Genomic DNA, 23,123 nt, shown 5'->3' with positions numbered 1-23,123 from the left:
GGCCCCGTCAGTGACGCGAAAGCGTAAAGGGCGGGGCTGGGCGGTAACGCAGGCGCAGGGCGGTCGCGCGGGCTGCAGTTGGCAGTGACCGGGAGCTCCTGTCAGAGTGGAGCTACGAGAGGGACGCGTGTGACGCCAGGTACCGTAGCGGCGGGGCGCGGGGGGGGACCCGCGACGGCGGCCGTATGCGCACCCCTTTCCTCCCTCCGTCCCCGGCTTCGAGTTGCCCTTGTCCGGGGAGCGGGAGAGTGGGTGGGGCCTGGCGCACCGAGCGACAGCCGCTCGGGCCAATGGGGAGTCGGCGTGGCGCACGTCTGCTCGTTTACTGGTTGCCCCGGTTGGCGGGCCGCGCGGGTTGGACGCCGGCGCCCGGGGGGGCGGGCGGGGCCGATCCCAGATCGCCCAGCCGCGCCCGCCTGCTGGCCTCCTGGGTTCCCTGCCCATCCCCCACACCCCACTCCCCTGGACTCCTGGGTTCCTTCCTTCCTTCCCCCCCCCCCCCCACACACTGCATGGGTTGGGAGGGGACTTGGGGGGGCTGTCGGCCTCCTAGGTTCCCTGCCCCTCCCTCCATTGTCCCCCCACTGGGGCATCCCCCACATTCCCGGTTTCCCTGGCCTCCCTGCCCTGGCTCCCCCTGTGGGGTTCCGCTTGCAGGCAGGGCTGCCGCTGCACTGGGCTTGGGCAGACCTTGGTGCTCTCAGCTGTGGGGCAAGAGAGCAAGTGTTCCCCAGTCATGGAGCCTGGGGTGAAGTTGGCAGAGTTCAGCCCCCTGCTCTGTGCAGCGTCTGCCTGTCAGACCCTCCCGCTCCTGCTTTTGGACACTTCCAGGGATGGAGACTTGGGGGGAGGACTTGGGCAGCCTGGACTGCCTCTCAGCCAGGAAGTCCCTTCTTGATGCCAGCCTTAGTTTCTCCTGCTGCTGTTGAAGGCTGTTTGCTCCTTGTCTTGTCCCCACCCCCATCCGTTCTGTCATTGCCCTTTGGGGGCTTGAGGTCTGGGATCCAATCCCCCGCCCCCCCGGGGCATCTCTTAACTTGACTTGGTCACCCCAGTTCTTCCAGCCACCCTTATCAGTCCTGTGTCCTGGGCCCCTGATCTTTTCTGTTGCGCTGTGCTGGACTCTTTCCCGCCTGTCCACCTCCTCCATGATGTGCAGGGCCCAGAACTGGCTGCAGGACTCCAGGCAATACCACCTCATCCTGGGCCCTGCTTTTACCCCTGTTCTTGTGAGTAAAGCTGGGGGGGCTTAATCTCACAATAGGTGTTGAGATCCCCAGTGCTGGATGGAGCTGTTTGAGCTTGTCAGGCCTCTTGGGGTGACAGTGGAGGATGATTGCAGTGAGGAAAAACCTGGGCTCTTTCCCCCAGGCTGGACCCCACAAACAGGCCCTTAGGGAGCTCCCTCCTGTGCCCTTGCTTTGGTATCGGTCCCAGCTGGTGCTTTCTCTGTCTCTGTAGATTTTATTTAGTCCATCTATAAGGTGTGTCTTTACTCTGGCTTCAGACTAGCAGGACTAACTGCCTCTTAGGGTTTAGCTCTGCCCTTGATGGAGCTGCCTGGCTGGGACCTCTGCTTCATGTCAACACTGTGTGACCTCCCAGGAATGTCACTCCCTGCCTGGCACCTCTGAGACAGGGTGGGAGAGGGGTGTTTCAAAGGCAAAGCAAGGAAGTTGCCAGCCCAGCCCTTTTGTTGCCATAACAGCAGATGCCCAGTTGTTGGTGCCTTGTTCCTCCCTACCCTTGCTCTTCTGCTGGTAGGGAGTCCATACTACAGCGTTGAAGGCACTCTGGGGTACACTGCACCCTAATCAGGGGTGCCACGCTAGCCCTGTGAGGTGTGCAGGCATGAGCTTCCCCTCCCTTGTCTTTCCTGTTCTGATCTCTATTCTATGCTTCTTCTTGTAGGTCCTTTCACAGCAATTGGTGAAAAGAGCTTAGGCTCGCAACAGTTTGTGGTGCATGTGTAATGTACACATGCAAGCACATGTGCACACACTACATATGTCCTTACTTCTGTGTATGTGTACATATGTGATCTACATAGTTACTATGTACGTATATATGCATGCCATGAGGTGGCAGGTTCTAGAGGAGAAATGGAACCCCTGTAAATGTGTGCAAGGCATGTATTTTTTTGTAGTGGTATCTTTTTATTGAATTGGGGCCTATGCATGGCATGGCTGGAGTAGCTTTCAAATGCCAGGCATTCTTCTTCAGGACAGGTGTGGCCAGATATAACATTTATCATAGCTGAGGAGGTCATTGGGTGGCTAATACAAGACCTTATCGCTTTGTAACTTTGGTCTTTGCAGTACTTTATATAACCCTGGATGGGACTGGGATAACCCAAGAACTTTAGAGCAGAGGTAGCATATAGATATGGCCCACAGGCCCAGTCTAGCCTACTGGATTTATGTGGTTGCCATGCAATTCCTAAAGAGCTGCCATGTCCTGGGTCAGACCCTAAGTCCATCTTGTCCAGTCACCTGTGTCACAGTGGCAGAGAGTAGATGTCAAAAGGGGGAGTGATCTGGGTATGACAAGAGGCTTTTCCATTCTTCCTCTCACTTATAGTCCCTGGCATTTAGGGTCTAGGAAGCTCTGATTTGGAGGCTGTGCCACTCACTCTTGTACTTGTTAGCTACTGATGCCCCTTTCCTCCAAGCATATGTCCAATCCCTTGGTGAATCTGGCTAATCTCTCAGCTTCTCCTACATCTGGTGACAATGAGTCCCCACTCTTGAATGACCCGCTTGGTAAAGAACTGCCTTGTATTGGTTTTGAAATGATCAAGGTGTTGGTTTATGTTGTGACCTCATACTTGAGTGGTGAGAGACAGTTGATAATAAATCCCTGTTGACTTTTTGCCAGTTAGCATTTTGTGAAACCCTGATCCTGCCTCCCCTTCGAGCTTCTCTTGTCTAAACTGAGCAGACTTAACCTTATTAGTGTCTCCTCAAAATTAAGCCCCTCCACAAAAGGATTTTTATCTGGCCTGGTGTGAGGAAGTGATGTTGAGGGGGAGTCATGAGTGGTTAGGATTGTCTGGGCTGGCAGCATGTGGCATGGAGAGCTGGCAGCCTAACTCAGCGTGGTGGGGCTGGGAGGTTAAGATCTGGCCCAAGGGTCCCAGGCTGGCAGATGTTTGGCAGGAAGTGGGCAAGGGCTGCCGTGGCATTGGAGAGTCTGACGTGGCACTGACAACCTGGCAGGGACTTGGCAGTGTCCTATCTACCTGGGCATCAGGACAACCCTGTTTGTTTCAACCAGGCCAGGATGCAGGGTAGCTTTTTGCCTTGGAACAGAGATGTGCTAATCTAGCCTGTGGTCTGGAAGCTACACCATGAAAACTTTAGGCCCTTAACTTTTGACCTTGAGGTTGTTTCTGGATCTTCCTTTTGGATACTAGAAGGTACCGTGGCTTTGGCCTCTTAAATGTTTCCTGGTACTTGGACAGCAGCATGCAAAACCTCAGCACCAAGGCAAACCTGACCAGGCCTCTGCTGTGTCTCTGGCTTTCAGTGTTTTCTGTATGGACCTGTTCAGGTTGGCTGTTTTCAAACTTGAAACAGGCTGAGAAGGGCTGGAGAAATCAGTTCTCTCAGTGATCAGATAGATTGAAGGCAGCAAATTGAAAAAATGCACATGGACCTTCCTATTCTTTTTACAAGTGCAGCTTTATAATCCAGTGGTCATCTGACAGCTCGGGGTATGCTGAAGTTTCTGCTGGTTTGATGGCTGTCTTAACACCTGAAAATCATTAAGACTAAGGCATTTGACACTTTTTTTTTTTTTTTTCTTTTTTCTTATTCAAAACCCCTGCCCCCACCTCCCCAAATAACTAGATTCTGTTTGTGGGAAACTTTAGAAACTTGTTTAGATTCTACACACAGAAAACTTTATATTATACTGAGGTAATCTTGAGTCCATTCCTCCCACCATTGCAGTGGGACAGGTATTTGGGGGCAGGTGATATGTGGAGGTAAAACAGCTTGCTCCCTGCTTGGGTCTGCCCCTCTTCTCCTCCAGCCTCTGCCTCCCCCAACTCCAGCCTTTGCTCCCCATTTTACCCCACCTTCTTATTCTTATGTTATGAAGTAGGCTTCATCCACCTTCTAGCCAGGAACACTAAATACAGCCCTAGCCCAGCCCTGCAGCTGCCTGCATGGCTGATACAGGAGCTGGGCTGGGACCATGTTCTGTTCCCCAGGCTGCATTGTGCACAGAGCGTGTCACCTCCTTAAATTCAGGGTAGTGCCTTGGATTTCAGTAAATACAGCATTTCCTATCACAATCCACCAACCCCTGCTCTTGATTGCTAAGTGACCCTGACTCGGAGCCTGAGTTGCCTGACCCTACACTGCCCTTGTACTTGATTCTAAGATGTGGGGCTTCTTCTCTCTGTTAAACGGGAAGGGGACGTTGTCTTGGAATGGAGTAAATATGGTACTTGGCACTTAAGACTGACCCCCCCCCCCCCACTGTGACACTAGCAAGCTGCAGTTTTAATCCCGCTGAAGTTATTTCCTGTTTGCCTTTCTTGAGACAGTGACTTTCCCATCTCCTTCAGCTGAGGGCTTTTTTTTAAATGAACTGCTCTATGGCAGGGGCTGGTTGCTCTAAGCCTGCCTACCTGTGTCTCTGCAGCCAGGCCCTTCACTTTTACACTGAGCTCCTGCTGAGTGCTTTGAGGGGATGCAGTTCACTTATGGACTAGATTTCGGGTGTTGCCTATGGCTAATAAAGCAAGCTGAAGCCCAGAGGCCATGGTTACAATATATTTGTAACTTCATGCACATAATGCACTCCCAAATATCAAAAACAGGTTGCATATTATAGCTTAAAGGGGGGAAGAAAAATTCCCATGTTGTGGTATGGATAAGTAATTGATCTGGCTAGCTGGGGCTACATACTGCTTTGATCTGAGGCATGGGGCCATGCCATCCAGCTGGGAGGTTCCCTAGGGGTCTGGAAGCAGTGGCAGAATTAAGTGTCACAGCTCCCAGAGCCTCTGCAGGGAATACTGCCATCACTACCCCACTGCCAAACTTCCAGGCCATAGTTCTCATGTATAATATGTACCTCAATCTGCAGCTGGTTTGTGGTGTGGGGGATAGGGTGCATGTTGTATGCAAGACAATATGGTATTCTTTGATAGGTCACTGTGGAAGAAAATGCAAATGGGCAATTGATCAGGACAAAAAATAACTGACACTTGCAGTTGATTGGGTAGCTTCCAAGAGAGAGCTGAGCTATAAACTTCAGGAAAGCTTCACCTGAGAGAGCTTGTTAGGGTCCACCTTTCATTAAAGACATGTCTGATTAATTAACCTGGCAATCAGGTGGGGAGAAATTGCAGGTCTGCTCTTATCTTGGATTGGGTAGCTGAGGGCCAGCCAGTATCTGTGACATGGGTTTTGTGTCTGTACAGCATGGTGGGAATAGCTGGCAGCTTCCCTCTGCTCAGGTTGGCCATGAGACAATTGACATGTTTCTTTACGGGGAAGACTGGCTCTGAGGTCTTGTCCTGGGTGGTCAGAGGAAGGGGAAAATAAGATTTTTCTATCAACACCTTTCTTTCTTTGGTATCCATTGAGCTGATGGAGGCAATAAGAGCCTGTTGCCTGCTGTATTGCTACCCTTAACTTCCAGTATTCAAATAACAGCTGGTAGGTTTTTAATTTGCTTTACATTGGGAGCTGATGGACTGTCCTTTTTATGCAGTGGAGCTGCTTTTAGTTGCATGGGAATGTAACAGCATAGACCCTAGCGGATGTGGGGGGGTGAAAAGCTGGAGAGAGCATCCAGGAAGGGCAACAGATAGCTCTAATTCAGAGGCTGGCAGTTATTTTGGGCGGAGAGCCACTTACCCAGTTTTGGCAAGCTGTCGAGGGTCGCATGGGGTGCCCTGCCCCTTGATGGGTGCCCTGCCCCCTGGTCACCATCTTGGGATCAGTGTCCCAGGGTCAGCACTGGTGGGGCCCAGAGTGGGGCACAGGCTGGCAAGGGTCTGTGGAGCTGGGCTGGGCTGCACCAGCAAGGAGAGGGGGGAGCTGGCCTGGCTTCATAGAGCCTCTGTCAGCTGGGATCCCTGTACCCCTGCTCTGGACCCTGCTGGTGCTGGCACCAGGACACTGGTGCAGGCTCTGTGCTCCCACGCCTGCTTACTCTCGGTGCCCCCCAGCCCTGCAGTACAGGTGGGGAGCTGTGTGCAGCTCCAACACACTGCTCCCTAGCAGGGAACCAGCTGATGTGGAGAAAAGCAGCCTCTCACCTGCCCTGTGGCCAGTGCTCCCTGCTGCAGCCACCTGCAGTCTGCACAGGGCTGTCTGGAGCAGGCACAGGCAGCCCCAGGCAGGCTGTGAGTGGCTGCAGTGTGAGGTGCCAGCCATGAAGCAGGTGAGGGGCTGCTTTTTTCCCCATGCTCTGCATCAGCTTGTAACCTGCCCCTGCTGCCAGCCTAGGCCCTGCATGGCTCTGGGCTTGCCTGTCAGGGCTGTGCTGCAGCGGCAGCAGCTGTGGCCCCCTTCCCCAGCTTGCTGCACGGGGCAGTGTTTACTGCTGCCTGCCTGGAGCTTGCATGATGGGCAGCCCTGAAGCAGTGCAGGCAAATGCTACCTGGCGCGTGGCAAGCAGGGGACAGCAGCTGCTGCTGCCACACACAGCCCTGACAGGTGAGCGGGGAGCTGGCACAGGGCCCAGGCTGGCAGCAGGGGCGGGTTACAAGCTGGTGCTGAGCACTAGGAAAAGCAGCCCCTCGCCTGCCCTGTGGCCGACACTCTCTGCTGCAGCTGCTTGCAGCCTGCCTGAGACTGCCTGTGTCTGCTCTGGACAGTTCTGTGCGGCTGCAAACAGCTGCAGCAAGAAGGGCCAACTGCAGGGGGGGGGAGGGGCCACTTTTTTTCCCCAGGCTTCTCCCTGCCCCCCCCCCCCCCCTTGGTCCCACTGGGCTTCCCCTGGGTCCTACTGCCCCTTGTTCTTGTCATTTTGACAGGAACCAAAGATGGATGAATATTAATTTTCTAAATTTTTTTTTTCTGTGGCCCGCCTCTCCTGTTTCTGGGCTAACAGCCTGCCTTCTTGCCCGCCACACCTTGTTGGTAATTAATTAATAGATGTTAATCAAGTGGGAGGCTGCCTGTTACTCTGCCCCAATGCCAGAGTGCGCTATCTGCAGCTCCTATCCTCCCCTACACTGCAGCCCAAGCCTCGCGGATGTTCTCACCATCGCTGGGCCCTGTAATCCTAGTGTTGAACCCCTCTATGATCCCTCCATTCCGGCGGCCTTGTCTACCTTCACCCCGGGCAGCATAGCTCCCTGAACTGCTTTCCCTTTGGGTGTGGTTCCCTCGGGGACCTTTGCCTCACTAGCCCAGGCCCACCTCCTGGCCAGTTGCAACCCCAGGCCCTCAGCTCTTAGGTGTTGTTCGTGGTGGGCCCCCGGCTCTTCCAGTCCTGGCCCCAGCATGGGCCAGTCAGAGGAAGTCCAGACAGGCGTGAGTCTATGGCCTTACTCTCACTGTCTGGGGGTCCACCCTCCAGACCCTACGAAAAGGGTAACCCACCCAGTTGTGGGGGCTAGGGGTTAATGTGCCCTGATCCACCTTTCACCAGGGTGGTAACTGGCCTGGCATTTCCTGGGGGCTCCCATGCCACAGAGCTCCTCCAAGCCACCCACTCCTTGCAGGGTGAAGTTTTAGGTCATGCCCAGGACCAGGAGCCTCCTTACTATCCCCTACAGCTCCTCCCTTACCTCCAGATGATACCAGCAGCCCTACAACCAGGCAGTGTTGTTGCCTGGCCTTCCAGCAGCAAAATGCCCCGTTTTATATGGGCAGCCCTGAATCTAAAATGGTTGCCTTAATTGGGTACCTGCTGGCTGCTGTCTTCTGCTGGAAGATGCTGTGCTCATGTCTGGCCCCTGTACCTGCAAAAGGATCTAGAAGTGCTTGAGAAGGTCTGGAGAAGGGTAGCAGGGATGAGTGGTATGGAGGAACTAATGATGCCAAGCCTATTCAGTTCAGGAGAGAGAGAGAGAGAGAGGAGTAGGACAGGATCAGAGTCCAACAAAATGCTAATGGTGAAGAGAGAGTCCATAAATCCATAGGGATTTTTTTTTTTTTTTTATTGACAGTCTTTCACCAGACAAGTGTGAGGGACCACAACATGAAACGAGCAGGCTGTTGGTTTCAAGTAAAAAGGAGCGCCTTGTGTTCCTTTCACCCAGTGGGTCATTCAGTGGTGAAACGTGTTCCCACCAGATATGGACGGAAGCTGAGAAGTCAGCCAGATTCACAAAGGGACTGGACACGTCCTCGGAGGAAAGGAGCATCGGTAGCTGAGCACAGGAATGAGGGGCACAGCCTCCGATCCGGAACATCTTAAACCTTAAATGCTGGAGGCTGCAAGTGAAAGAGGAACAGGGGAAGAAAAGTATGCTCAGACCTAGTTCACTGTCCCTTCCAGCATCCTCTTTGCTGTCATGTAACACGGAAGACTGGGCATGGTGGACTTAGGATCTGGTTCAGGATGTGGCAGTTCTTGTGCTCTTGTGTTCTGAGGCTAATCCTGTCTTGGCTAGATGTGACCTGGTGAGGTCACTTACAGCCCTGTTTTCCCCTGACCCTATAACGCTGAAAGATCCCACTGAAAACTAGAGCTGCAGAATTTGACCTGAAGCTGGTTCGAGTCAAATCTTTGGCTCAAAGGTGAACATGCCAGTTAGTCGACTTTTTTTTCTTTTCGTCACCCTTTTGGTTCCTTTCTGGCTTGGATTTGACTCTCCCTTGGTAATAACAAGGCTGACAGAACTTTGCTTGAATTACTGGAAAGTGCCTGCACTTGCATTTCCAGGGTAGAAATCTTATTAAAGGAGGCAGAGAAGTGACAGACATGGAGAGCCCTGGCCCAAGACTTAGTGCCATTGTTGCTGGATGACCTCAGCTACGTGGCTTTGCCCCATGTCTGCCTTGGTTTCTCATCTCTTTTGACTAGTTGTAGCCAAAGGTTTTTTTTTTTTTCTGGCAAGCTGGGCCCAAAGGATGTTAATGACACCACTGGGATGTGGTGACAGTGGATTCCATAGCAGGTACCCCCACAGTCTCCAGGGGGATCTCCAACCCCTACCCTGCCCCCTGGGTGCCTCTCGGACTCCTACAGTCTCCTTTTTAACTGTGCTCTCGAGGCCCGCATGCTAGTCACACTGGCTGCCTGTGCCACTGGTTTTGGTGGAGAGACTCTTCTCTTCTGTTAGGCTGGGCGGGGGGGTGGGAAGTTTAATCCAGAGTTGATCCCAGGTTTTGGGACAGTTGCTTCCTGGCAATTAACTCCAATTAGCCTTGTTTGTCCCATTCTTTTGGTTACTTTAGGGGTACTTCTGTTGAGCCAACAGGCTTGTAAAATACATGGATTTTTGGGGGGTGGGGAGAAATCCAAGTCCATTTTCAGCCCCAAAGTGCTTTGGGATGGGCGGGGGGAGGGGTTGATCTAAAGGGCAGATTCAGGAAGGCTTCCCTTGATCTGAATCTCTTCTCTGCTCTTATCCCAACAGGACTCTTTAGGAGGCTGAGGCTGCAGGACAAACCATGTTTCACTTAAGGACTTGTGCCACTAAATTGAGGCCGTTGACGGCTTCACAGACTATTAAGACAGTTTCCCAACACAGGCCGGCAGCCCCAAGGACGTTTCAACCCATCAGGTGCTACAGTGCGCCTGTGGCTGCCGAGCCCTTCTTGAGTGGGACTAGTTCAAACTATGTGGAGGAAATGTACTATGCCTGGCTGGAAAATCCCAAAAGTGTACATAAGGTAAGGAGCAGCTCTACCAGGTCTCCACCTCCCACTGCCATGGTGGTGGGAGCCGGGTGGGGCATCCGGGTAAGTGAGGGTAGATTCCTGTCTGAAGAACCCTGTGAAGAATGGACTGTCTACTCACTAGCAGCACATGGCTGAGCTGAAGCCCAATGAGAAGATCCCTTCCCACTCCAAAATGCATTGGACTTTGGAGTTTCTCCAGGACGCACCTCTTCCTGAACAGAACCAGGATACGAGTGGGAATAGTGGAGTTTCCCACCTTCTCTAAGAAGCTGCTGGTTTTTTGTTTTTGTTTTTTTCCTCCTAATAAAATCTTGGGAGGAAGGGAGAGGGAGGATTTCTCGGGATGGGAGGAGAAACTGTGTTCAAGCCCCCACTTGTCTCCTACCCAGAGCTGAGAGAAGGGGCACATTGCCTTGAGGCTTGTTGCTTTAAAACTCATATGAAGCTTTGTGGCTCTGTGGCAGGCAGTGGTACCCTGCTTTGATTGACTGTGTACTGAAATGCTTGGCATCATGAGAAGGCCACATGCTCCTGTGCACCAGTCTTGGTTGCTGACTCGTTCAGCATTCAGAAAACAGCCTTGCTTATGAGGCGAGCAAATAATCACTCTAGTCCAGTGGTAGTCAATGTTTTGGTTCTGTGGGTCAGGTGGATGGCAGGGTGGTCTGTCTGGGCTAGATCAGACCCCACATGCCAGGATCAGGGCCCCATGCTGCCCACGCCCATCCCTGTGTGCCATGATGGGCGTTCTAGAGCCTGGCATTACCTCCACCCAGCTTGACATGCCAGGCCTTATGCTACCTCTGCCTGGCCCCACATGCGAAGATTGGGGCCCTGCTCCATCTCTGCCCAACCCTGAATGCCAGGATTTGGGACCCATGCTGCCTCTGCCTAGCTCCATTCAGCAGGATCAGGACCTGCATACCTGACCTAGTGCACATGGCCACAGCTCACAGGCCAGATTATTCGGTATTGAGGCCCTGATCTAGCCTGCATGCTAGGAGTTGAGCACTTCTGCTCTAGCCCTTTTCTACCCCTTGTCAGTACCCTGCAGTTAGCTGTCCTGAAATGAATGGCCACCAGTTTTCAGGTGACTGGGGGACAAGTCTCTCTGTAAAAATATACCCTGTATTGGGGATATAAAGGTGAGTGGGAGGTTCCCATGGGAAGATTCTGCCATATTTTCTGGTGTAGAACATCGAAGGTGCTTCACCCCACTGTACAAAATCATTGGGGGTGGGGGAGAGTGGAGGGGCACAAGCTGTTTGGATCCAGATTTAAATTTGGGCTGACAGTTCTTTATTTTAGTAGCTGTAATGTATTCCTTGATGTAACTAGTATATAAGGAGGCCTGCCTGATAACCTAGTTTCATAGTTTCTAGGGCCTGAAGGGACCTGAGCAGATCATTGAGTCCGACCCCCTGCCATGGCAGGAAAGAATACTGGGGTCAAACGACCCCAGCAAGATGTTCATCTAACCTCTTCTTAAAGACCCCCAGGGTAGGAGCCTGCACCACTTCTCTTGGAAGCTGGTTCCAGACCCTAGCCGCCCTGACCGTGAAGTAGCACCTCCTGATATCTAACCTGAACCTACCCTCTGCCAGTTTGTGACCGTTATTCCTAGTCACTCCTGGCAGTGCTCAGGGGAACAGTGACTCCCCCAATGCCTGCTGATTTTTTCCCCCCCCCCCCCCCCGGACTAGTTTATAACAGGCCACAAGATCCCCCCTCAGCCTTCTCTTTTGGAGGCTGAACAGGTTCAGGTCCTGTAGCCTCTCCTCATAGGGCCTGCTCTGTTGTCCCCTGATCATATGAGTGGCCCTCCTCTGGACCCTCTCCATGCTGTCGACATCCCTCTTGAAGTGCGGCGCCCAGAACTGGACACAGTACTCCAACTGCGGCCTGACCAGTGCCGCATAGAGGGGGAGGATCACCTCTTTGGACCTGCTCGCAATGCATCTGTGGATGCATGACAAGGTGTGGTTGGCCTTCCTAACCCTCCCCACACTGCCGGCCCATGTTCATCTTGGAGTCAGTAATGACCCCAAGATCCTTCTCCGCCTCCGTGCTGACAAGAGGGGAGTTACCTTACCTGTAGGTATGGTGCCGGTTGTTCCTCCCGAGGTGCATCACCTTGCACTTGTCTGTGTTGAAACCCATCCTATTCTTGTCTGCCCACCCTTGTAACCTGTCTAGGTCTGATTGTAGCATGTGCCTTCATCCCCCCACATCTTGGTGTCATCAGCAAATTTGAACAGGGTGCTTTTTACCCCCTCGTCCAAGTCACTGATGAAGATATTGAACAGTGCGGGCCCGAGGACCAAGCCCTGGGGGACCCCACTGCCCAGGTCCTTCCAGGTTGAGAAGGACCCATCCACCACCACCCTCTGGGTGCAGCCCTCCAGCCAGTTGGTGACCCATTTGACTGTGGGTGTCTACAGCCCCCCAGTTTCTTAATGAGCACAGGGTGAGAGACGGTGTCAAAAGCCTTCTGGAAGTCCAGGAAGACTATATCCACTGCTATCCCTGCATCTAATGATCTGGTGATCTGATCGTAAAAGGCTACCAGGTTGGTCTTGCAGGACCTGCCACTGATGAACCCGTGTTGGTTGCCCCTAAGCGAGCAGTCCCCTGCTGGCCCCTCCTGGATGTGTGCCAGCATAATTTTCTCGAACAGCTTGCCTAGGATTGAGGTAAGACTAACCGGCCTGTAATTTCCCGGGTCTTCCTGCCTGCCTTTTTTGAAGATGGGGACCACGTTGGCCCTCTTCCAGTCCTCTGGTACCTCACCAGAGCACCATGAGTGCTTGTAAAGCCGTGCCAGGGGACTTGCAGTGACCTCGGCCAGTTCCTCTAGAACTCTAGGGTGGAGATCAGCCGGGCCAGCTGACTTGAATACGTCCAACCCCTCCAGAAGCTCCCTAACTAAATCCTCGCTAACCCGTGGCCCTGAGTCCTCCATTTCTTGGGTGACTGCATCTTGCACAGCAGAAAAATAGCAAATCTACTTCAAGCAGTTCTTTGTTTAATATTAAAAGAAAATGTTTGGCCAATTGCCCCACTTGCGCTCTTGAAGGCTCTCTCTACCCCCTTCTCTCTGGCTTTATACCATATATTTTGACTTTTCTGTGTAGCCTTTGAGCTTTTTTTCACATTGGGTGACTTTGGTTTACAGGAAGCTGATGTCTGGATGGTGCATGCTTGAGCCATTCTAAAGGCAGGTCCTGCTGGGGGAGCTGGAAAGCCCTCTTGTGAGGCTAAACTGAGGCACCTGTGGTACATTGTAGATGGTCTTAGCTGTAGAAATAGTGTCATTTTGGAAGAATGGGTGGGTGGGGCCAGGACAAAAATGTCCAGTTTGTGGCACAGGCAGCCACTGCAGGTGGCACACCGCTGATCTGGCTGGGGATGGGCAGCAGAGCAGCAGATTTTGGAAGGGAGCACAGGCAGGGGAATAGAAAGCACAGCAGCAGACTGTAACTGAAGCACAGCGGGAAGTAGAAAGCAGAACTCCTGACTTATTTTTTGCTGTGTGGAGCTGGCTAAGATGCTTTTCCCTATCTGTGAAGGGACCTCACAGGGAGAGCAAAGATCAGCTCGTGCTACTGGCACTAAGGAGCAAAGTGCCAAGCATGTTACGTGGCTGAGTTACAAAGTCCTACAGGCCCATATACGACCAGGACACTGGCTTGGCTTATCTGACTGAACAGGCCCTGCTGCCTCAAAGCTGAAACGTCATGACTTGCTCGTTAGTGGGTGTACCTACTGCTGGTAATTGGAACTCATGGGTGTCAGGCACCTGCTTGGGTGAAATACTCCTTTTGAGGATGGGGAAATTCCAGTGTGCTTCCAATTTCTCAGGTCACTTCCAGATGACAGGGTGGCTTGGCTTTCCCTGCCTCTTGATGTCAGCTTCTGTCTAAACCTTCCTATTTTGGGAGCTGTTTTAACTGATTTTAATCCCCCTTTCCAGTGGCAGCTCTTTGTTACAAGTGGAAGTTTAGAGAGTGGTGTGTGCATTATGGAACTAACCAGAGGTCCAGGCCACAGGCTTGAGGCCTGGCTGAGTCCATGTATCTATCCCAAGTACTTCACTTTCCCCCAGGTGCTAAGAGCCTTAGGACTCTTCGTTTAGCATTTCTGTCTGCTGATGCCTTTTATTTGTGCCAGGACAAGAAATGACTGGCTTGCAGCATGGATGTCAGTGGGATATACAGCAGAGTCAGTGAGGATATATAGTCACCATATCACCTTGCATATGCATGCTGCCTGCTGTCTTCCTCCCCCCCCCGAATCCAGCTGTCAAGAATTTGGGGTGCACATAAGTGAAGAAACACAGTACCAGCCAGGGGAAAATAAAAGCAAAGCTGTAGGTGGTTCTCTTTTGTTCTCTTCCCTACTCTGCCCCAGCTGGAGTTCTCAAGAAAAGATGTCTTCCCCCTTTTATTTCTCTCTCTTCACCTCCCTCCTTCATTCTATGTTTCAAAAACCAAGCACGGGGCTTATTTGGTGGGGAGTGTGTGATTCATATAATGTGGTGGGTTAGACCATAGGTCCATCTTGCTCAGTCTCCTGAGTTGCTTGGCAGCAGAGAACAGATCTTGTCAAGAAGAGTGAGCTGGGTCTGAGTAGGGCTTTTTCCCCCCTGTTCCTGTCTTGCAGCCTCAAAGCATTTTAAGGTCTAGGATGTTCTGATTTAGAGGCTGCTCCCCTCATGCCTGTGCTCAATAGCTCCTGATGCTCCTTTCCTCCAAGAACGTGTTCAATCCCTTAGTGAATCTGGCTGAAATCCATTTCCACATCCTACATGAATGTCAAACCCAATTGCATTGTTGTTACTATTGCAGTAATGCTTACTGTTTTGCACTATCTTGTGCACTGTTTTTAGGATTAGGTCAAGAATGACCTTTCCTCTTGTCACTTTCAGGATTAACTGCTCCAGGAAGCGGTCTTCTATTGTGTCAGAAAACTTGCTCTCTGTATCCTGGCCTGAATGTTTGGTTGATCCAGTCTGTTTGTGGATAATTGAAGTCCCTTGTTTTTACTGTTTTGCTGTCTCAGCCTCTCATCTCCCTTAACACTTCTTGTTTGCTGCTGCCATCCCCGGACTTTTTTTCTTTTGAAACCTGGGCTTTATCCACCAAGATTTTTATAGTACCTCTCTTACCAGTTAATCTGCTATATTTGTTTTGCTGGCATCTTTTGATGGGGAGTATGACCATGCATTAGTATGCATTAGAAAAAGGGGGAGGGGGGAAACATGAATCTCCCTAAAGGAGAATTGGCTCCTTTAGGGACTGGGAGTCCAGGGCATTGGAGCCTGCCACTGGAAAGCTGGGGGATGGGTGTCCCTGCCTTAGCCTATGGGGGTACAAAGAGCTTCCAGGTGAGATTTAACCTTGGAGTTGGACTTAATTGCAGTATAGTTGATGCCTTGTGACATGCCTGCTCTTACTTTGGGGTGGAAACCCAGTTGGCCACCTCCTTCTCATTCCCTGAGGGGTTTGTTACCTGCCAATTATGGCAGGGTAAAGGCATAAGCAGCTAGGAGGTCCCCACCTCCCTCCCCTGTGGTGTGTTTTTTCTGCCCCATATCTGACTGATTTGTGATGTCATTCTCTTCCTGGATAGGCTCTTGCCCTGCTAAGGTGCACAGATCTGCTGGTTTGGTGGGGCCAGGATCTGCTAGCTGCAGCTTAAGGAGGCGAAAAGTGAGGGTGAAACTTTTTTCTCTTGGGGGTTTAACTGCTTGTTGCAGTCATTTGCACTCATTAACACAACAGGTTTTTATTGCTCACTGTTCCAGCACAGTGTGTTCTGAGCTCTTCTGGGAAGCACTGGGCACTAGTGTCCCTAGTAGGCTGAAATGCCCCTCCAGCTGTGGGATGGGTACACCAGATTTCCCCCCCACAGCTGATCGGTTAAATGTGGCTGGCAGAGAATAGTGCAGGCACCAAAGAAAACCTAATTCTCCAGTCTCCCACTGGCCACAGCTCGTCCTGCCTGTGACTGGGGCTTCCTCAAAGTCTCGGGGGCTAATTTGCATTGAAATATTTTGTTTCCCAGGGAGTTCTCTCAGTCTCCTTACCCATAGAATAATATCTTGGACACTCCTGCGGGCAATTAATAACCCTACTCTGGGCTTTCAAAGCCTGGCAGTCATGTTTCACTCGAGCTGGAGTAGATCTTGAGGATGAGGATCTTCAAGGTGACTGGCATGGAGTCCAGTGTCTGCTTGGATTCAGGGATGTCTTATTCTATATGGGACATTTTAGTGGATGTGGGTGCTTCACTTATAAAGAATGAAGCCCCTCAGTGCTGGGTTTCCGATTGGGGAGATTGTATGGCTATGTGGCTTCTGTCTCTAACCCAGGGATTCTCAGCTGGGGCTTCAAGTGACTTGGTAACAAGTCTCCACTGACTCTGTCCTTAAGATGCTGGATAGAAGCCAGACAAGATCTCTGTATAGGCCCCAGTTCTCCCGTGGTGCTGGTGGGGTGTCTTGTATCCTTTGAACTGGACTCATCTGTGTAACACCCTTCCTTTTGAAGGCAAGGGCATATGGGTTCATCACACCATGGGGTGTTTTTGGCTGTCTGCCCCTGTATTGTCCCATCTTGCATGCACAGCCAGTAAATAGCTGTAACGCTGACTCCAGTTTGTCAGAGCCCATACCTAGTCCTGTATCTCTCGCGTGTTATGCAGCAGCTGTGTGCTGTGTTCTGCCCTTTGAGTTCAGGAAACCAGAATCCCCCTGGAGTTAACTTGCATCTAGACTTGCTTGGGGAATCTCACTTCCCCGAGCAACGGCATTATGGGCTGTTCTATTTATCTTCAGACATGCAATTGCTTTCATGCTAATTTCCAAGTCGCCCTGTAATCCGTCTTTCTACCACCATCTTGCCACTATTAAAACTAGTGCTTGGGGAAGTGAGGGAAGAGCACAGGCTGGGATAAATCATAGGGTGTGTCCTATCTTCCTGCCACTACGCCGCTGCCCCCACCCCAGATCAGGTCTCAGTGGCTTTTTGCACAGTACAGTTGCACCTGTGGAAAGGAATTCTTTTAAAGCCTTCACTCCTCCATAATGGATGTAGTAACACTTACAGCTTGATTCCCTTTCTGCTTTATAAGCACCTTCACATTTGTGATGCTTCTTACTAAGGTACAGTGTGCTTTGTCACAGCCCAGCCTTGTGGCTGACAAAAGGGGAGCGAATACCATAGAATAACACCCATAAACTGCAGGAGTGGCCTGCGCTAAGCTTCTTCCACTCCGTGGAAGGTGCCTCGCCTTTGGGCTGAAGGATGCCAGGCACTGAAGTGAGTTAGCAGTAGGGTACCTGTGGATGGCGTAGCTTTGGAGGAGAAGACTGAGACTTGCAGTGAGTTCTAGTTAAGGGCACCATGCACGGATTGGGTATGTGCTGAAATGGCAAAGGCTATGGGGAAAGCAGTGCAGCTTTTCTTTGCCTAGATCAGGGGTGTTGAACAACTGCCACTGCATCAGGCCGGGTATAAATTCGGATCTGCAAGGCTAGTGGCAGCTGTGGCAGGTCCAGGGCTACAGTAGGCCTCGAACCTCGAATTCTGTGCTGGGCCTACTAGCCTCCACCCCCACCAACTTCTGATAGATACTGGACTACTGGTGGAACAGCCAGTTCTAGCTCACAGGCCATATATTTGACACCACTGGAATGGACAAAAGTCTTTGTTGCTAGCGAGCTCAGTGGAATTGTGGTCTCTGTGTCCCTTGGCAAAGACTGCTTCCCCCGGCATTTTAGGTCCTGAGGTGTGCCTCAGAGCATGGGGTCCATACATGCTTCTCTCTTTTGGTGGGCAAGCTGTTTGCAGCTCCCTGGATGTCTTGTGGTCTCCCTTTCAAGCAATCTGACCGGAGGTTGACACCAGGGAACTTCAGCTCAGACAACCTGTGTAATGGCTGCAGTGTAACCAGTGCTTAGTTAACCAGTATTTGGTTAAAACAAACAATGTTGTGCCCCAAGACCAGTTAGAGGATCCTGGGTTGAGGGTCTTGCCCCTCTGCTCAGCATCATCCTGAGGATATTTTTGGGGTCAGGAAGGAATCTTACCCCAGTCAGTTTGGTATAGAGTGGGGTGGGGATTGCCTTCCTCTGTAGCAGGGGCATGGCCTCAGCCTGGAATCTCTCTAGTATATATTAACAGCCTTTTCTCTACAGCAACAGGATGCTGGCTGCTGTGGTCCCCCTGCTTTCCCTGTGGTAGGGTTGGGTGTGATGTCTGGCACTTAAGGCTTGGCAGTGTAGTTTTACTAAGAGGTTAGTTGATGGATCTGTTTGGGCAGGGGGGATCCTGCCTCAGGCAGGGGTTGGATTAGATGACTGCTGGAGGTCCCTTCTAGCTCCTCTTCTCTTTGATTTCTAAATTCTTGTAAGCCCCTATGGCATGTGTATAGTGAAAATATCTGGGTGCCGTTACCTTGTTAGACTTGGGTGTGTGACACATACCCAGAGCAGACTTTTTCTTTTAATCAAGTCCTGCTGAGTGATCTGTAGGAGTACACCCAATGGAGTCGTAAGCACTGATGTCCTCATCCTGCGTAGCTTAGTTTCACTTGGCTAGAGTCAGTGCTGGGATCCACCCTGCTCCATGAGCTAGGGGTGCAAGTCAGTGCAGTGCTGCAGTGGACTGTGGGGTTGAGTGGAGCATCCTAGTGCTTAGCTATAGAATCAGAGAGAGAGAGAGAGAGCTGGAAGGGACCTCCAGAGAATACATCTCGTTCAACCCCACTGCAGAACACAGGAACAGCTTTGAACTCTTCTGGTGTGGAGATTGAGATAGCAGCATGGCTCCATGTTCAGGCAGCAAACGACTAACTTTAGTCCTGGGATTCCGGAGGCTGGGTTCCTACTTGAGCTGCCTAGCTGGGTTGCATTGGTGTGCAAGTGGGGCAAGTGAGGTTTTGAATCAATTTAGCTAACTGATAGAAGCCCCAGAGCAGACAGCTTGGCTTTGATTGCCTTCTGCTTTCCCCATTCCATTACCATCCCACTACGGTATCCTAGAACTGTAATGGTTTCACTGCATCAATCATACGGCTGCAAAATCCTGGCAGGGTCTGGAATGAATCTCTCAATATCCACTGTTCAGTTTCTCTTCTGAACCACGTCATGAGAGATGCTGATTTCTGAATTAAGCGCCTAGGTCACTTGTCCCTTGAAGGGTCTGATTTCTGAATGGAAATGGGCCTGTGTCCTTGTTGTGAAAGGCTGACAGCATACTGGGCTGCATTAGTAGGAGTGTTGTCAGCAGGTTGGGGGAAGACATGAATGACTCATGCCCCTGGTGGCTGGCAGTAAGCAGAAGAGCTCCCACAGATGCCACCAGCAGTAGCGGGGGTAGTGATGGGTGGGGGTGGTGAGCACCGACCAAGGGTTGGTGACCACCCACAGTCACCATTGGCAGCGGCTAATGGGTGTCACAGGCCATCCATGGAAGCCCCCAGCACTGTCGGTGGCAGGGTGGTGAGCGGCAACCATCCACAGGCACCGCAACCACTGTCAGCGGTGTCTTTTTGTAGGGGGTGCACCACTATGCTCAGGGGGTCCATGTGTACCCCCTATACCTCTCCCCTGAGGGAAGTGGTTGTTCCCCTCTATTTGGCACTAGTGAGGCCACATCTGGAGTCCTGTGTCCAGTTTTGGACCCCTCACTACAGAAAGGGTGTGGCTGAATTGGAGGGAGTCTGGCAGACTGCAACAAAAATGGTCCAAGGGCTGGAGGACATGACTTAGAAGCTGAGGGAACTGGGCTTATTAAGTCTGGAGTAGAGAAGACTGAGAGGGGATTTAACTGCAGCCTTCCAATACCTGAAAGGGGGTTGGAGCTGGACTGTTCTCCATGATGGCAGATGACAGAACAAGGAGCACCAGTCTCATGTTGCAGCAAGAGAAGTTGAGGTTAAATATTAGGAGAACCTTTTTCATGAGGACGGTAGTAAAAACACTGAAGCAAATTTATTCAGAGAGGTGGAGGAATCACCATCCTTGGAATTGTTTAAGACCTGGCTAGACAAAGCCTTGATGATCTAGTTGGAAATGGTCCTGCTTTGAGCATGGGGTTGGACTAGATGTGACCTCCCCTTTTGAACCCTCACTTTCTAGGATTTTTTTTTTTTTTTTTTTTTAATTTCTATGGGATGACTTAAATTTGCTGATGATACCAAAATTTGGGGTGAGCACACTAGTAGGGAGGGAAAGACTGCAACAAGACCTGGATAGGTTACAGGGGTGGGCTGACATAAACAGGATGTGTTTCAATACTGACAAGTGCAGGGTGCTGCACTTAGGCAGTAGAAACCAGCAGCACACTGATGGAATGAGAAACTCCCTTCTTGAGAGCACCGAGGCAGAAAGGGATCTCGGAGTCATTATTGACTCCAAGATGAACATGGGCTGACAATGTGAGGTCATGGTTGGCAGGGCTAACTGGACCTTGTCGTGCATCTCAAGTAGAGCCAGGGAGGTGATCCTCCCCCTCTATGCGATGCTGATCAGGCCACAGCTGGAGTACTGTGTCCAGTTCTGTGCGCCCCATTTTGGGAGGGATGTGGACAACATGAAAGGGTCCAGAGGAGTTCCACCTGCATGATCCGGGGACTACAGGGCAGACCCTACATTGAAAGACTGCGGGACCTGAACCTGTTCAGCCTTCACAAGAGAAGGCTGAGGGGGGACCTGGTGACTGTCTATAAACTCACTAGGGGGGACCAGAAGGGTTTAGGGGAGATGCTGTTTCCCTTAGCATCCCCTGGTATGACGAGGGACAATGAACACAAGTTATTAGAGAGTAGATTTAGATTAGACATCTGCAAGAACTACTTCACAGTTAGGGTGGCTAGGAGCTGGAACCAACTTCCTAGAGAAGTGGTGCTAGCTCCTACCCTGAGGGTCTTTAAGAAGAGGCTTGATGACAAATGAGTCCAGCCAGGTAGAGTCCAGTCTTTTCTCCTGCCCAGGCTGGGGGTCGGACTTGAAGATCTACAAAATTCCTTCTGACCCGACTTCTATGATTCTGTGACTTCTTAATTAAGATCTTAAGGACCAAAAAGCCTCATTCATGGCCCTTTCTGCTTGGCTCAGTTCTAAAGGCAGAACGGGCGGTCATTGTAGAACAGCGGCTCTGTCTCATTAGACTACAGTCCTCCTCCTTCCCCCCAAGTAAAATGCTAGTTCTTGAGATTTGACTCTGGGTTTTGTCTGTGGGGAAAAATATTAGAGCCTGCAGAGAACTCAATAAGCCCATGACAGGACCAGAGGGTTTGGCTACTCCTAGATTTCTATTGGAAATGCCTGGGTTTCTCTTGTTCAGGCCACTGAAAAACGTTGGCACATCCAGCACTGCTAATGTTGCTTGGTGCCCTTAGAAGAACCTTGCAGAAGTGCTGTGGCACCCTGGTTTTGACTCACCAGCCTTGAAGCTGCATATGAATCCTTCAGGAGCTGCTGACTGGCCTGTCTCTCTTCTCCCATGCTGTCTTCAGCATTCAGCTGGATGCCATCAATCCAGGAGGAAGTCTTTCCTGTTAGGTTTCCCTCCTCGGTATTTGGTGTTTCCTGTGCTGATTCATATTTCCCTCTTCTCTGAGGGAGCAGAGCCTGAAATGCCCTTTCCCATCCCTAACGGCTCAAATGCTTTTGTATTGGTTTTCATCCAGTTGGGTAGGGACTGGTGCTTTCGGGGTTGTTGGTATAGTTTTGCTCAGAGGTTGGACAGTGGACTTGTCTGGGATGGTTTGGACAATGGTGATCCTTCCTCAGGCAGGGGCTTGAACTAGATGTTACCTCTGGAGCCCCACTTCTCTGTCTCTTGGTCTAGTCCTTCCTTTCCTCCAACAGTGAGGAGCCCTTCTTAGGTTCCTTCTGGATGCATGGGATTGAAATCTGGGTAGAACCCATGTGTTGCTCTTGGCTTGTGTCACTGCTATGTGACTCGCTTCTAAATTTAATCACCTTGTGACCAACAGGCCTGGAAGTTGAACATGCTGGAAATAACTTCCCAGTAGTACAAGATCAGAGCAGCGTCAGGTGAGCAGCAGATCCTGGAATAGTCCTGCTAGTGGGGAAGGGGTATCTGCTGTCTGCAGGGGCTGGGTTGGGCTGGCAGAGGTGCACTCAGGCTTCTGGATCATGGGAAAGTCAGACTGGGAGATCTCAGAGTCATTTAGTCCAGCCCCTTGCTTGGGGCAGGACTAAACTCTGCAGCCTGTCTGCCCTACCCTCAGAAACTTTCCAGGGATGGAGCTCCCACAACTTTTTCTGCTCTTTCAGTGTATTCTGCATCTTTGAATAGGGAGCACCCTGTACTAACCTGTTTCTCCAGCAGCCAAAGATGGAGTCTTTTTGGACTGTCCTATGAGATGAGGAGGTGACATGTACTCTCCCCTTCAGGCTTGGGTTGGGGCTGGATGCTGTTGAGATGTCAACAAGCTGTTTAACCCTTAAAGAAGGGAGGGTGAGGGACACAGGTGCCAAGGATGATGGATCCAGGCTGCCATTGAGTCACTGAGGCTATTGTTATGAGTTGGGCTGCTACCTTATGATTTTGATGGAGAGAGAACAGCTGGCCAGCCTTGGCTCCCTCTGAAAGTGCTTAGTTTTAAAGGTCACAGTCTCAAGTGAACAGTAGGATAGCCTGAGAAGAGGTGAAACGTTCATGGACCTGACCCCCTTAGGAATTTCTCTCTACTGACTGAATGCCTGTAGGACTCCGCTCTTGCTTCCCAGCCACTGGCCTGAGTGCTCTAGCATTGGCCTTGGATACTGACAGCTCCTGAGACTAACTGGCAAAAGGCAGTAGGTCAGAAAGGGTTCATTGAGCACAGCCAGGATCTCTGGTGGGTCCAGGTCAGAGCTGCGGGCAGTCCTTCCTCTGGATTGCACGAAATAACATAGAAGGGTGTATGAGGCACGGGATATGCAGTATGGGCCTGAGCAGAGGCAGATGTGCGGAACTATGGTGTCATTTTTTAGAGGAGGAAATCAAAGGAGGAGAGCCTGGTCTCTCTTCTACAGAACTAGGGTGATTTGTGGGCTCTGAACCACATCCTACAGTAATGCAGTAAGTGCTTGTAGAGATGGAGACTGCTGATACAGGACAGTCCAGAACACCCCTCTTGGCCAGAGCCAGGTCCATGTGTCTTGAGAAGAACATGCCATCTCCACCCAAATGCACCTTTGTCCCTCAGACTCTGGCCCTGCTCTCTGGTCAGGGGAGCCTTCTAGCTGCATCCCATACCCTTTTATCACCCCTCTCAAAACTG

At 51.3% G+C, this 23,123-nt stretch overlaps 1 protein-coding gene across 5 annotated transcripts in view; it reads left to right on the top strand.

Moving 5' to 3' along the window:
- OGDH (oxoglutarate dehydrogenase) overlaps positions 1 to 23,123 on the top strand; it is a 68,841-nt gene continuing 45,718 nt past the window's right edge. For all 5 annotated transcript variants that reach the window (XM_090054886.1, XM_090054885.1, XM_090054883.1 and 2 more), the window contains exons 1-2: positions 1 to 139; positions 9,557 to 9,812. In XM_090054886.1, the coding sequence (XP_089911012.1) occupies positions 9,591 to 9,812 (222 nt within the window). In that variant the 5' untranslated portion in view covers positions 1 to 139; positions 9,557 to 9,590. The remainder of the gene's footprint in view (positions 140 to 9,556; positions 9,813 to 23,123) is intronic.

This window comes from Crocodylus siamensis, chromosome 6, assembly GCF_052110815.1.
Source record: "Crocodylus siamensis isolate JL-2025a chromosome 6, ASM5211081v1, whole genome shotgun sequence".
In the NCBI taxonomy this organism is placed as follows: Eukaryota; Metazoa; Chordata; order Crocodylia; family Crocodylidae; genus Crocodylus; species Crocodylus siamensis.
This window is presented reverse-complemented; position numbering and strand designations above follow the sequence as displayed.